General features: G+C 38.5%; 1 protein-coding gene and 1 pseudogene across 8 annotated transcripts in view; both read left to right on the top strand.

The window, feature by feature from the left end:
- Positions 1-2946: 2946 nt before the first annotated feature.
- Positions 2947-14346, top strand: part of THOC2 (THO complex subunit 2) — a 128241-nt gene continuing 116841 nt past the window's right edge. For all 8 annotated transcript variants that reach the window (XR_005083761.2, XM_037154129.2, XM_053662328.1 and 5 more), the window contains exon 1: positions 2947-3046. Coding sequence is in view for 7 of the 8 variants with exons in the window: in XM_037154129.2 (XP_037010024.2) it covers positions 2976-3046 (71 nt within the window). In the remaining variant the exon portion in view is untranslated. The remainder of the gene's footprint in view (positions 3047-14346) is intronic.
- LOC119055841 (60S ribosomal protein L36a-like) lies at positions 4161-5890 on the top strand (annotated as a pseudogene).

Here is a 14346-nt window from a genome sequence, read left to right as displayed (position 1 = left end):
GTGCTAAGTTCTAATGGGAAAGCAAAAGTAGGGATTGCAAAAGCAAGGGTGGCAAAATCAGGATGGCCAGAGGCTAGGTGGCCAAAAGAGGTGGTCAGGGGCCTGATGGCCAGAGGCCAGGGTAGCCAGGGCCCCCCATGTGGCAAAAAGAGCCAAGAGAGTGAGTCCTTTGTTCTGAGGACCTATATAGTTGGCAAGATGGGGGGTGAGGGAGTTACATACTGATTGATGGGCAAAGGTGGTACCAGCTCCCTCCCGCTGAAGATGTTTCTACCCAAACGTAGGTATGCATGGGGGTGTGTTACCCTAAATCCTTATCTTGCTCCAGACTCTATTCGTTCATTTTGCATACATGACAGGAGGCAGGCAGTTAATCAAAGTTGTTTTGTGGGTTTTTCTTTGGGTACTGTAGTCCCTCCCCTTCTCCCTTCCAGGCTTTAGCCTCAAGGTTTTCCTTTTCCCAGCTAGTGGAGAGGATACACACAGACTTTCAAAGGCTTCCCCTCTGCAGTATCATAGTTTATGTGTGTTCAGAATGCCTGGCAGCCTTAACAAACCAGGCTCAGGACAACTGGGTCAATGGGTGAGCCTTTGCTTTTAGCCTCCTGTATTAAGTTCATTACTAGATTGCAATGGTGAGGGCCCTACCCTTATGTCCTCTCTGGTCACTCATTCTACCATAACACTTTGACCTGTAATTTATTTCAATGTATGTTTTTAAATTTCCAAATATAGGTGTTTATTTTCCATTTATTAGGTACTGCATTCTATGTATATCTACTAGATTAAATATGTTCACTTAATATTCATATTTTCTAGATTTTTACTGATTGTTTAGTCTGCTTTATTTCTTTTTTTTAAAATAATTTTTAAAAGATTTTATTTATTTATCTTTAGAGGAGAAGGGAAGGAGAGAGGGAGAGAAACATCAATGTATGGTTGCCTTCATGCATCCCCTGCTGGGAACTGGCCTGTAGGGAACGGGCCTGCAACCCCGGTATGTGCCCTGAGTGGGAATCAAACCACGATTGTCTGGTTCGCAGGCCCATGCTCAATCCACTAAGCTACACTAGCCAGGGCCTAGTCTGCTTTATTTCTTAGAAATGAATTAAAGACTCTCACTGGGGTGGTGGATTTGTCTATTTCTCCTTGTAATTCTGTTAATTTGCTTCATATATTTCAAAGAGGTCGAGTACATTTCAGATTAGGATTATTACATTTTCCTGGTGAATAGAAATTTTTATCAATATACAGTTACCCTCTTTAAATCTAGTGATTATTTTTCCTTTAAAATCTATTTTGTCTGATAGTAATTGAGCTAGAACAGCTTAATTTAATAGATCTTAGCATTTGACTGGTACATTTTACCCATCATTTTTACTTTCAAACTCTGTGTCTCTGTGTTTTAAGGATCTCTTACAATAGCTATACTACTTTAAATCCAATCTGATAAACTTTACTTTTAACGGGAGCATTTAGTTCATTTATATTTTATACAATTACTGATATATTTAAGGTTAAACCTACCATCTTCCTCTATTCTTTTTGTCCCACCTTTAAAGAAAGTACTTCCTCCTTTCTTCCTTTTTTGGGTTTGATATATTTTCTCTTCCTCCCTTTCAGTGTTTTTCCTTCCCGGCAGTTTGGAAAATATATAATATCTTTTTGTTAATTTAGAAATTATAATTTGTATATTTAACACAACTAAGTCTTTAGTTCATAAAAGTCAATTTCCAATATTCAGCATTTCAGGGGACAGGCCCACAAAGGATATAGCTTTTGCATTTGTTCTTTGATTATTTTATATTTTGTTTTTATATGTTTTATTCTTGATATACTTAATCTGTTTTTACTGAAATAAGATTGCTTGACTTTACAATGACCTCAAATCACCTCATCACTCCATGCATCAGACTGCATCAGACTTTCAACAATGGAGGGAGGGAGGGAGAGAGGAGAGAGAGGGAGGGAGGGAGGAAGGGAGGGAGAGAGAAATTGATTGGCTGTCTTCTCTACATGCCCCCAACAGGGATGGAATCTGAGACCCTTCAATCTACTAGACCACGCTCCAAACAACTGAGCCGCACCATTGATGGCAAAGTTGTATTTATGAAGCCTTTTTAGTTTTAAAAATTGCACAACTACAAGAGAGAACCTCTGTATGCCCTTCACCCCGATTTCTAAAATGTTAATATGTTACACTGGCTTTATCATTCTTTTTTTCTGTATACATTTTAGAGTAAGTTGCAACATAATGTTCCATTATCTGTAAATACTTTAGTGTTACAATCAATGACATAATAACGGTGTTAATAACATTGATACAATGTTACATAACCTACAGATTTTTTTTAAAGTATAGACAATTGTTCCAACAATGTCCCTTGTGTAGCATGTTTTTTTTTTCCTGGTGGGGATTGGTTGTTATGTCTGTAGTTTCCATTAATCTAGAAGAACTGTCTCTACTGACCTCTATGATTTTGAGTAGTGCAAGCCAGTGATTTTGTTGACTGTCCCTCAATATGGGTTTGTCTGGAGTTCCTCACGATGACATTTAGGTCATGCAAATTTATGGTATAATGGAATCTACAAAATTAGAGCCTTATCAGGAGGCACTTGGTATCATGGTTTATTGTTTTTCTAGTCTCGGCATCTAGCAAATATTAGGTGCTTTAAAAATACATGTTTGAATTAGTAGCCTGCAGTAGATACTACAGAAGAAGATAAGGGCTATGAGTCAGCCTCGGGATGGCACTTTTTTTGTAATGGGAAGTGAGGGCATCTGCGAAGAAACCCACCGGCCTGGACAACTTCGTTGGCCACAGGGCCTCGGGCTTCCGCGGAGGGGAGAAGACTGTGGGGCGGGAAATTAACAGGCGAACTCGCAGCTCCCGGCATGCCTAGTGGGCGGCGCTTCACTTTGACCTCTCGCTCGCATGCTACACATCCGGGCTTCTGCTACTAGTGAGGGGAAGATGGCGGCCGCAACGGTGTTGGTTCCCGTAGAGTGGATAAAGAACTGGGAGAAATCGGGGAGAGGCGAATTGTGAGTGTCGGGACTGGAGGCGGGCGCACGGCCAGGCCGGGCCTTGATGTCAGCCGCGCTCTCACACATTGGGGGAGATTGGGGGTGGGGGGAGAGGTGTACCCCCTCCCCCATCCGGGCGGCGGGTGTGGATGTTTGGCTAGGAGTTTCTAACTGAGGTGAGGTGCCGTGCTGAGCAGCGGGGACCGCCTTCCTTCCCTGGCCTCGCCGAAATCTCCTTAGCTCGTCGTACCCTGCCTGTTAGCAGAACTCCCGTTCCGCCCCTGCAGGTCCCCGCGCTCCCGTTCGGTCTCTCTCTCTCTCTGTCTGTCTTTTTCTCTCTTTTTTTGTGTGTGTCCCCTTCTTCGCTTCAGCTCACTTGGTTTCTTTCTCTTTACGGACCCTCGCCAGGGGGGGGTTCAGACTTTCCGTCTGTCTGTTGTCCCATCTCTTCACTCTGCACCCGTTCGACTCCGCAGTTTGGAGCCTGGCGCCTCCTCTGTCCGAGGAGGGCGAACATCCTGGACTCCCTCCCCTTCTCTCTGCCCGCCACCGCGAAGCCCGGGGCGTCGCGAAGAGCCCATCTTGGCACCTCACGTCTTCCCGGGGAGCGGTCTCTCGGACTGTCCCGGCCTTGCGCGGCACCGCAGGCCGTGAGAGAAGTGTAGTAAGCATTGCCGCTTTCCCCGAAGACCTACCAGCATTTCTTTGCTCTGTCTTTTCACCTTAGGAGCCATTTCGGGTTGGACTCAACTTTCGTCATTAAATGTTTTCTAAACCCCATTTTGTCCTGGGACTCCAACTAATTTTGGCACCTCTCCAAGGTTCTCGAGTACCCAGAATAACGCGTTTCCTTTAGTCATAAAACTTCTTTTCCACTAATACATAACAGTAATTTGCCATACCCGCAGTTTCCTAGCCTAAAATTTCAGCGCTGTCTCGGAAAAAAAAATTGTTTAAGTAGCAAAACAAACCTCAGGTACTGAAAAACGAATAACTTATTTCTGATTTCCTTCTTTGAATCGCTTTATTAGCTAAAGCTCAATCCTGTACGAGTTAACTCTTTAGTCAATTTTACTGTCGTTGCCCTCTCCACTTCCCCGCAGTGGACAGTTTAAGGTTGCTGGTGCAGTGTATGGTGGGAACTTTGTTACTGAGAAGGAAACGCGGGGAAGGCGTGCGCAGGTAATGTTGCCTGCCTATATGGCCTCCCCACTGCACTCTCACTGCTCTACGTAGTCTTAACTGTGAGCTCTAGATTGGATTGCCCGAGTAAGCGCCCTTCTTAGCCACTTAACTAGCTGAGTGACCTTGGATAAGTTCCTTAACCACTTTGACAGTTTCCCCTTGAATAAATTGGGAATAAGTACTCAAAGGATTGTTGTGAAGACTAAAATATTACCTGTAAAGCACTTGGATTATTATAAGTGCTCAAGTGGTAACTATTATAAGTAATATTATTATTACAGTCTTTAGATATTTAAACTTAGTGTACAGCTCTTGGACTTAAAGTCTGTACCACTTCGGTTAGCAATTAATTGGTCCCCGACTCTTATCTGTACTCTTGTACTCCTAATGAATTGAGAGACCCTTGAAGAATGGGGACTGTCTCAAATTTATTTTGGTTCAATTGTCCTGCCTCCCCCCTCCAGACTTTCTAGCATATGCTTAGAGTTCTTATTGGCTTATTAACTGACAAAGAAGTCAGTTTGATGAATATTCATTTTTAACTGGAATATTTTCCAAATTCTTATACTACTAGTTAACAAATAGCTGCTAGGCCCCTTGTGTGCAGGGAAGGCAGGATGGGAAGTTACCAAACCACCATTTTCATCTACATTAGATTAGGATAAATCAGTTCGTTGTTTACTTTTAAAGGCCAACGTAGTTATTTAGGGGCTGTCATCTTTGTAAATTGTTCAACTTCCTCCTTCCAGCTAACTCTTTTTGAAAGTTTTACTGTTGTGACTCCCACCTTGGAATGACTGGTTTGAGGGCTGGGAGGTGAAATTCTGCTTGACTTTTGGCTGGCAGGCAGTAGTCTTTGGAGAAAAACAAAGTGATGTAGTCCAAATGGAATTTTGGGTTCACTTTATGTATATTTACATGATGTATGCTACCTGTCATAGTTCCTGTGTTTGAGGAGCTGCTTCAGAATTGTTACATAAAATATACTTATTCCATGGCTCGTGGAATGTAGTTTGAATTAGAGTAGATCCAAATTGATAGTTTTATAATTGTATTCTGTTGTATAAAGGGTTTAAACTTGCTAGTTGTGTGACACAGTGAAATATTTTAATGAAACACATCACCATTCAGTACTTAGTTTTCTTTTATTTGATACTTTGTTGCATATAGTCTAAACTTGGATTTTTTTCTATCTTGCTAAAGATAGATGTGTTAGCATTTTCATTTTATTAGAACAAATGGTGTTGTAATTCAATTATAAAACATCACCTCCTTTGTCTGAAAACTGCCTCAAAAATACATCAGCAACTGGAAATATTAAAAACTAAGGTAAGCTTTGCTGTGCCCATAGCACTCTAGCAAACCTGGTGAACATTCCTAAAACCCACTTGGCTTTCTGTAAGAAGTGTGCCAGCGATCAACCCAACAATGTAACAAAGTACCAGAAGGACAAGGACACTGCGTGCTTAGGGAATGCAGCTATGACAGGAAGTAGAGTGGCTATGGTGGGCAGACTAAGAAGATTTTCTGTAAAAAGGCTAAAACTACAAAGAAGATTGTGCCGAGGCTTGATGCATTGAGCCCAGCTGCAGATCTAAGTGAATGCTGACTATTAAGAGACACAAGCATTTTGAACTGGGGAGAGATAAGAGAAAGAGCCAAGTAGTCCAGTTCTAAGCTTCATATTTTGTTTTATTTTGTGACAATAAAATCTTGATATGTTCTCTTCAGGAAACAAACAAAAAAAGGTAAAGTGCCACCAAATTATTGGTGAATTATATATAGATTTGGCTTTCAGAATATGAACACTATTTAAAATGATATCTTAGGTGGATTTTTTTCTTCTTAGCAAAATGAATTAGCAGATTAGCTTAATTGAACGTTACCTTTTAAAAATGCTTGATGCATTTCATGACTTTCATTCATTTCTTGTCTGTTACTTCCTACTAGTATAAGTCAGTATTCTGGGAGTCGTTACTTCAGCATCATAGTGTTAAAGCAACATATGAGATACATGGGGCATTTTGTAACTTTAAGAGAGGGCAATTCTTAGTTGTGCCTCATGAAAAGCAACTGTCTATTAAGATTGAAAGTCTTCACTTTGAAGATTCAAGTTTTTTTAGGTAATTAGGAGGAAACCCCCATCCCCTAGATATTACATATCTAGCTAACCTATTCTTTCCAGAGATACTGATTGTTTTAAATGGTAAATTACAAAACTTTTAAAGTGATTTCTTTGACAATATCAGAAGGACAAAGAGGACTACGGAACCATAATAATTGTGTTCTTTCCAGTAACACATCTATTCTTACAAGTTTCACTTTTTTTTTGAGTTACTTTTTTAAAAAGATTTTTATTTATTTATCTTTACAGAGAGGGGAAGGGAGGGAGAAAAAGAGGGAGAGAAACGTCAGTGTGTGGTTGCATCTCTCACACCCCCACCGGGGAACCTGGCCCACAACCTAGGCACTTGCCCTGACTGGGAATTGAACCAGCAAATCTTTGGTTCACAGGCTGACACTCAACCCACTGAGCCACACCACCTAGGGCACAAGTTTCACATCTTAATGCAAGTTCTTTCAAATACTATGACATAATGCAAGATATGGATTTAATAGCTTTATTTTTGGAATTAGAGTTTAGCTTTTTTTTAATTAAAAAAAGGTTTTATTTATTTTTAGAGAGAGGGGAAAGGAGGGAGAAAGAGGCAGAGAAACATCAGTGTGTGGTTGCCTCTCACACACTCCTCTCCCACTGGGGACCTGGCCTGCAGTGCAGGCATGTATCCTGACTGGGAATCAAACCCATGACTCTTTGGTTTGCAGGCCAGCACTCAATCCACTGAGCCACACCAGCTGAGGTGTTTCCTTTTTTAACTTTACTTTTTATTGTTGAGACTATTACAGATGTCCTCATTCCCCCACCCCTTTGCCCACCTCCACCCAGCCCTGGGCCCCGCTTTTCCTCAGGCCATCACCACACTGTTGTCTGTGTCTGTGGGTTATGTATATAGGTTCTTTGGCTAATCCCTTTGCCTTCTTTCATCCTGCTCCCCCTCCCCCACCCCTATGACAGCTGTCAGTTTCTATTTTCTTTGTGTTTCTATTTTGTTCATTAGATCCCACATATAAATGAGATTATATGGTGTTTACTGGCTTATTTCACTTAGCATAATAATTTCCAGGTCCATCTATTCTGTCACAGAAGGTAAGGGTTTCTTCTTTATGGCCTATAGTATTCCATTGTATAAATGAACCACAGCTTTTTTATCTGTCATCTACTGATGGACACTTGGGCTATTTCCAGATCTTGGCTATTGTTAATAACACAGCTATAAACATAGGGGTCCTTATATTCTAATTGAAGTTTGGGGATTCTTAGGATATATTCCCAAAGTGGGATTGTTGGGTCAGAAGGCAGTTCCATCTTTAAATTTTCTGAGGAAACTCCATACTGTTTTCCACAGTGGTTGTACCAGTGTGCATTCCCACCGACAGTGCACAAGGGTTTCCTTTTCTCTGCGATCTCTCCAGCACTTGTTGTTTGTTGATTTATTAATGATGGCCATTCTGACAGGTGTGGGGTGGTATGAGGTGTGGGGTGGTATCCATACCACCCCACACCTCACAGATTAATGAAGTTGACCATTTTTCCCCCATATGTTTCTGGGCCCTCTGTCCTCTTTGGAGAAGTATCTATTCAGGTCCTTTGCTCATTTTAAAATTTCATTGTTTGTCTTCCTGGTATTGGGTTGTATAAGTTCTTTATATATTTTGGATATTAACCCCTTATCAGAACTGTGATTCACAAATATGTTCTTCCGTACAGTGAATTCCCTTTTTGTTTTTGTTGATGGTTTCTTTTGCTGTGCAGAAGCTTTTTTTTTTAGAGTTTTAGTTTCTTGATGATTTCATATTAGTATAGGACTTGCCATGGATAAGCTGATAAACTTGTATGTACTGGTAGATCCAATGGAGAAAATGTTTTTAATAGAAATCATTAATATAGTGAGCTGAGTATTTCATTGTGTCACAAGCAACCTTAGTGTAGGATTTATGTTCCACGCTCTTAATCTATAGGTATTAGCCTCATGTCAATGCTTAGTCAGATTTTGAAATACTTGCATTTGTTGACTATGATCTATTTATCTGTTTTGAACTCAATTCTTCTAAAAAATTTACATGTCAATTAGAATTTTTAGGTCTTATTATTGGTAGTTATAATATGGTTTTAAAATTTAATTGCAAAATGTTTTGGTTACCATTCTTTTTATTCTGCTGCTAAATGCTTTTACATATTCAGAACTTAAGTACATTTGGATATTCAATAGATGTTGTTTGATCTGAATTCTTTGGAGGGAAATAGGAGGGGATTGGTCATGGCAAATAGAAATTTCTTATTCTAAGAAAATTTAGTCTTTGTTAATTGAATCTTTTTTTTCTGTATTATTTTTGTATGTGTTTTTTCTTTTTTCTTAAAGGGTGCTCTAAATTCAGCTGAAGCTTTATCTGAAACATTTCCTTCATGTCTTAGTTTTCATCTGGCATTTATTTTCTCATTTTGACTTGTATTCACAAGTTATAAATCTTGGTCCATTTTCTTGGTAAGAGAAATGTATTCTTCAGGAATTGTTGTAGCAATATCATTCTTTTTATGCTACTGCTTTCTTTGTTAGAAAAATTAAATTCTACAATACTTAAATATTAAGGTATAGTGAGAGCCGTTAATGTACTTGTGTGCAGGAACTGTTGTATTTTTTTTAAAAACATTTCCTTCCCTTTCCTCCTCAAATGCATGCTTTCATTTTCATAAATGTATATTTCAAGTTAAAACTACATGTCCCATTATTCATTTTTTGTGGGTTATGTCTCTTCTAACAATGATAATAGAAGTAGCACTTTACTTAACCAAATTTGCTTTTTTTGTTGTTTTGTTTTAACATTAGTTTCCTATGAGAAATCACCTTTCAGATGTTGATTTTAATCAAGTAGTTCAGGCTTTTGCTGTTTGCTTTTTTACTACAAAATGGGAACAACTAAGGTGGTAAGCTAAAAACTCATGTTAAGAAGTACCTCTGTCACAAAATACCTCCGTCCTTGATAGAATTTCAAACATTCACTTTGTTTTACAGACTTTTGACAAAAAGTAGATTCTGTCTTTGTTCTCAGGGACCTGAGACACTATCTCCACAATAGCACCCAACTGTTTTAAAAGTGGAAAAAATGGTAAACTCAATTATTTGGAGTTTATTAAGGGACTGAAATAATTATTGAACGTGGACTGAGACAGAATATTTATTTTTAAAGTTACATTAAAATGGGCAACTGTTGGAGGAAGTTTGTTTTTCCCTTAATCATTTAGAATAGAGTATTAAATAGTTTCAGTAGGTGTAGTAAGATATACAGCATGCGGAAACAATTGTTTCTTTAAAGATACTTAATGATTTTCTGTTAGTGGATTACTTAGGGAGAAGAGCGCACACATACTGATCAGGGGAAATTTCTTCATGATTGTTTTGGTTTACTCCTATAATGAAGGAAGAACTGTTTTGTACTAGGGAAATAAAAATTTTTGTTATGCAAGTGAATTCTCCCTCAGTGATTCCTTACACAATATGAACAACTATTTTTTAGGTTTTATTTATTTTTAGAGAGAGGGGATGGGAGGGGGAAAGAAAGGGAGAGAAACCTCAGTGTGCAAGAGAAACATCAATTGGTCGCTTCTCACACACTTCCATCTGGAGGCCTGGCTGCAACCCAGGCATGTGCCCTGACTGGGAATCAAACTGGTGACCTTTCGGTTCATAGGCTGGCACTCAGTCCACTGAACCATACTAGCTAGGAGTTGAGCAAATATTTGGGATGCTAATTAACAGTTCATGTTGATATTACCATCTGTATCCCAAGGAACGTGTTTGTGGCCTTGTGACTGATAAGATGGCATTATATTTCAATTATGTCTTAAAATTATGTAGCAATGACTATACTGTTAGATTAGGTGGGATTTGAACATTTCCCCCTCCTCACTGGAAGAATTATCACAAAAGACATATGGATTAAGCTTATTAAAACAAACAGAAAATGTGAAAACACAAACATTTACCATAACCACTAGTTGGTCTTGCTTTTTGGTAATCTGGGTACAAGATGAGTTACTTGATTCCATTATATTCTTCTGTCAAAGGCAGGTTTGCTGCTACTATATTCTAAAGGGAATTGAAGCTGTGGGGACAGTGAGACCTAAAAAGGGGAAATTTTCTAATACTTTATAGCAAATATTGAAGCAGTCTTCGTACACTTCTTATATATTTACTCTTGACAAAAGACTTAGGTCGAAGACATTTTTAGGTTATATTCTCTGATACTAATCTGAAACAGATGTTATTTCTATGTTGCCTATTGGAAGGAAGATTAATTTTGTTTCCTATTCTAGATAAGCTTGTGGTAGGTTTAACATTGAGAAATGAGAAGCTTAACCACTGTTCTCAACACATTGGAAAGCCCTGTCCAGGGAAGTAGTTGAAAGTACTTGGAGTCAAACTGAAATCAGTTTATTTTACCATTTCTAAGTTCTCTGAAATAAATTTTTCTGAATAGGAGTTGGTTAAAAATGAAACTTAATTAAATTTTCAGACTGTGCAGATTTAATGTAGGCCTTTTTATTTGGCAAGGCCTTTTTATTCTTCGGTTTTGAACATAATTTTGTGAGACCTAAAAGTGAATTGTTGACTAGGGAAAGTTAGCTTTGACTTTTAGCAACCTTGTGCTGCTCATCCTGATGATGGAGTATTGAAATAATCAAAAGACACAGAGAGGTGAGCTTTAAGGGCATGGATAATCTGCAAAGTATATAATCTCTGTGGATGATTGTAATGTGGCATCATATTTCAGGTTAGGTGTGATATATAATCATATTCTATAAATTTTAAAATCACTTATTTTATTGACTATGAAAAAAGGATGCTAGACGTAAAAGAATAAGAAATATCTGTGTTCATTGGCTCTCTTTTTTTGTTAGAGCCTTATGTAATTGTAATAAGAATATTTCTTTTCCTAAGTTGTGAAATTAAAAAAATACAGAAATGTGCATAAAACCTAAATATAAACCTTAAAGAATCTCTAAGATGCACACCTGCATGTAACTTATACCTAGGTCAAGACAACATAACCTTCCCTGCTGATTGTACCCCCATTTACTTCCCTGAGGTAGCCATTGTCATGATGTGGTCTTTTCTCCCTTGTTTTTATTTACACTTTTATTACTCAATAAGTTTAAGTTTTTCTAGGACTTCACATAAATGGGATCATGGGGGCCATATTCTGTTGTATCTGGCTGCTTTTGCTCAACATTATGTCCTTAAGATCCACTCATATTTCTGTACGTATTTGTGGTTCATTGATTTTCCTAGTTACAAGATGATCCATTGTGTAATCAACCATGATTTGTTGATCTCTTATGCTATTAATGAACAAATTTGTTTTCAGTTTTTAGCTATTACCAACACTGCCAATAGAAACATTCTTATATAAGTGTCTTGGTGTATACAAGCATATGTTTTATAGAATATATATTAATACTTCAATGTAGAAATGCTGGGTTCTTGATTGTGATTATACTTAGCTTTATTAGATACTGCCAAACTATTTCAAAATACAGTCCTACCAGCAGTATATGAGTGTTCACCTTGCTTTACATCCTGGCTAACATTTAATATTGTCAGACTTAAAAATTTGTCAATTTGATATAATGGTATTTTGTTGTGGTTTATATTTTCATGGCATCTTTTTATGTTATTGGTCATTTAGATTTCGTGTTTCATGTGAAAGGCCTCTGTATCTTTCCCCCATTTTTCTGTTGGATTGTTTGCATGTCTTTCATTGATTTGTAGGAGTTCCTATTTTTAAAAAAAAATATTTTCAGAGAGAGAAGAAGGGGGGGGAAGAGGGAGAGAAACATCAATGTGAGAGAGAAACATCGATTGATTGTGCCCTGATGAGGGACTGAACCTGCAACACAGGCACGTACCCTGACTGGAAATTGATCCAGTGACCTTTTGCTTTGCTAGACAGTGCTCAACCAACTGAGCCATTCTGGTCAGGGCTATAGGAGTTCTTTATATAATTTGTGTTTGCACCTTTTGTGGGTTACACTATATGTGTGGCAAATACCTTTTTATTCTTTGGCTTACATTTCCACTCTTATAACGATGACTTTTGATGAAGAGAAGTCGTGCTCTTTAATGTAGTCAAATTTATCAGTCTTTTCCTTTATGATTGGTACTTTTGTGTTTAAGTAGTCTTTCCCCATTTCAAGGTTAATGAACTTATCTTCCTTTGATGTTTCTGTAGATATATTATTTTGCTTTTCATTAAAAAAATCTTTGCCCTGGCTGGTGTAGGTCAGTGGATTGAGCACAGGCCTGCGAACCAGAGGATCGCGGTTCAATTCCCAGTCAGGGCACATGTCTGGGTTGCAGGCCAGTTCCCTGCAGGCCAGTTCCCAGCAGGGGACACAAGAAAGGCAACCATACATTGATGTTTCTCTCCCTCTCTTTCCCCTCTAAAAGATAAATAAATAAAATCTTAAAAAAAAATCTTTACCCTCAGCTTTCTGGATTTCCTGGAAATCTATTTCCTTTGCCAGATTGGAGACTTCTCCTTATTTTTTCAAATAAGTTTTGAATTTCTTGCTCTTCCTCTTCTCTTTCTGGTACTCTTTTGATTCGGATATTGGAACGTTTAAACTTGTTCCAGAGGTTCCAAAGCTTCTTCTCATTTTTTTGAATTCTTGTTTCTTCATTCTGTTCTTGTTGAATGTTTATTTTTTCCTTTTGGTCCAAATCATTGGTTTCAGTCCCAGTTTCCTTCCTGTCACCTTTGGTTCCTTGTGCATTTTCCTTTGTTCCACTGTTCATAGCCTTCACTTTTTCCTGTATTTTGTGGCCATACTCAGCCAATTCTGTGAGAATCCTGATTACTTCCAGGAAGTCCAGGATGCTCAGAGAGTCCCAAAGAAGTTGGACCCAAGGAAGCACACATTAAGGAACATCATAATTACATTAACCAAGATTAAAGAGAAGGAAAGAATCTTAAAAGTAGCAAGAGAAGAGGAGACAGTTACCTACAAAGGAGTTCCCAGAAGACTATTGGCTGATTTCTCAAAAGAAACCTTATAGGCAAGAAGGGACTGGAGAGAAGTATTCTAAGTCATGAAAGGCAAGGATCTATATCCAAATTGCTCTATCCAGCAAAGCTATCATTTAGAATGGAAGGGCAGATAAAGTGCTTCTCAGATAAGGTCAAGTTAAAGGAGTTCATCATCACCAAGCTCTTATTATATGAAATGTTAAAGGGATTTACTGAGGAAAAAAGATCAAAATATGAAGAGTAAAATGACAACAAACTGAACTATCAACAACTGAACCTAAAAAAATATAACAAAAATAAACTAAGTGACTAACTAGAACAGGAACAGAATCACAGAAATGGAGATCACATGAAGGGTAATCAGAAGGGAAGAGGAGGTGGAGAATGAGGGAAAAGGTATAGGGAATAAGAAGCATAAATGGTAGGTAGAAAACAGGGGGAAGTTAAGAATAGTATATGAAGTGGAGAAGCCAAAGAACTAATATGTACTACCCATAGACATGAATTAAGGGGGTGGTGTGAGAGTGGGAAGGGGGTTGCAGGGTGGAGGAGAATAAAGGGGGGAAAATAGGACAACTGTAATAGCATAATCAATAAAATGTATTTAAAAGGGAAATAAATAGTCACCTGAGGATATGTTTATTGATTTTATAGAGAGAGGAAGGGAGGGAGAGAGGCATTAGGGAGTGGTGGTTGGGGGGAGAGAGACATCAATGTTAGAAAGAAATATCAATTGGTTGCCTCCTATACACTCCCTGACCAGAGATTGAACCCGCAGCCTAAATTGTGCCCTGGCTGGGGATTGTACCCACAACCTTTTGGTGCATGGGGCAATGCTCTAGGCAACTCAGCAACCTGGCCAGGGCTTGCTTGTCATTTTTAAGTCTTGCCTAACCAGAGTTGATTTTTATGTATGCTGTGAAATAGGGGTTGCAATATATTGTTGTGTGATGTGTAATGGAAAAGATCCAGCCTCATAGAGGAAA

The sequence above is a fragment of the Artibeus jamaicensis genome, unplaced genomic scaffold (genome assembly GCF_021234435.1).
Source record: "Artibeus jamaicensis isolate MK-2021 breed Jamaican fruit bat unplaced genomic scaffold, CSHL_Jam_final contig_240, whole genome shotgun sequence".
In the NCBI taxonomy this organism is placed as follows: Eukaryota; Metazoa; Chordata; class Mammalia; order Chiroptera; family Phyllostomidae; genus Artibeus; species Artibeus jamaicensis.
The sequence above is the reverse complement of the archived record's forward strand: the minus strand, read 5'-3'. Positions and strand labels throughout refer to the sequence as shown.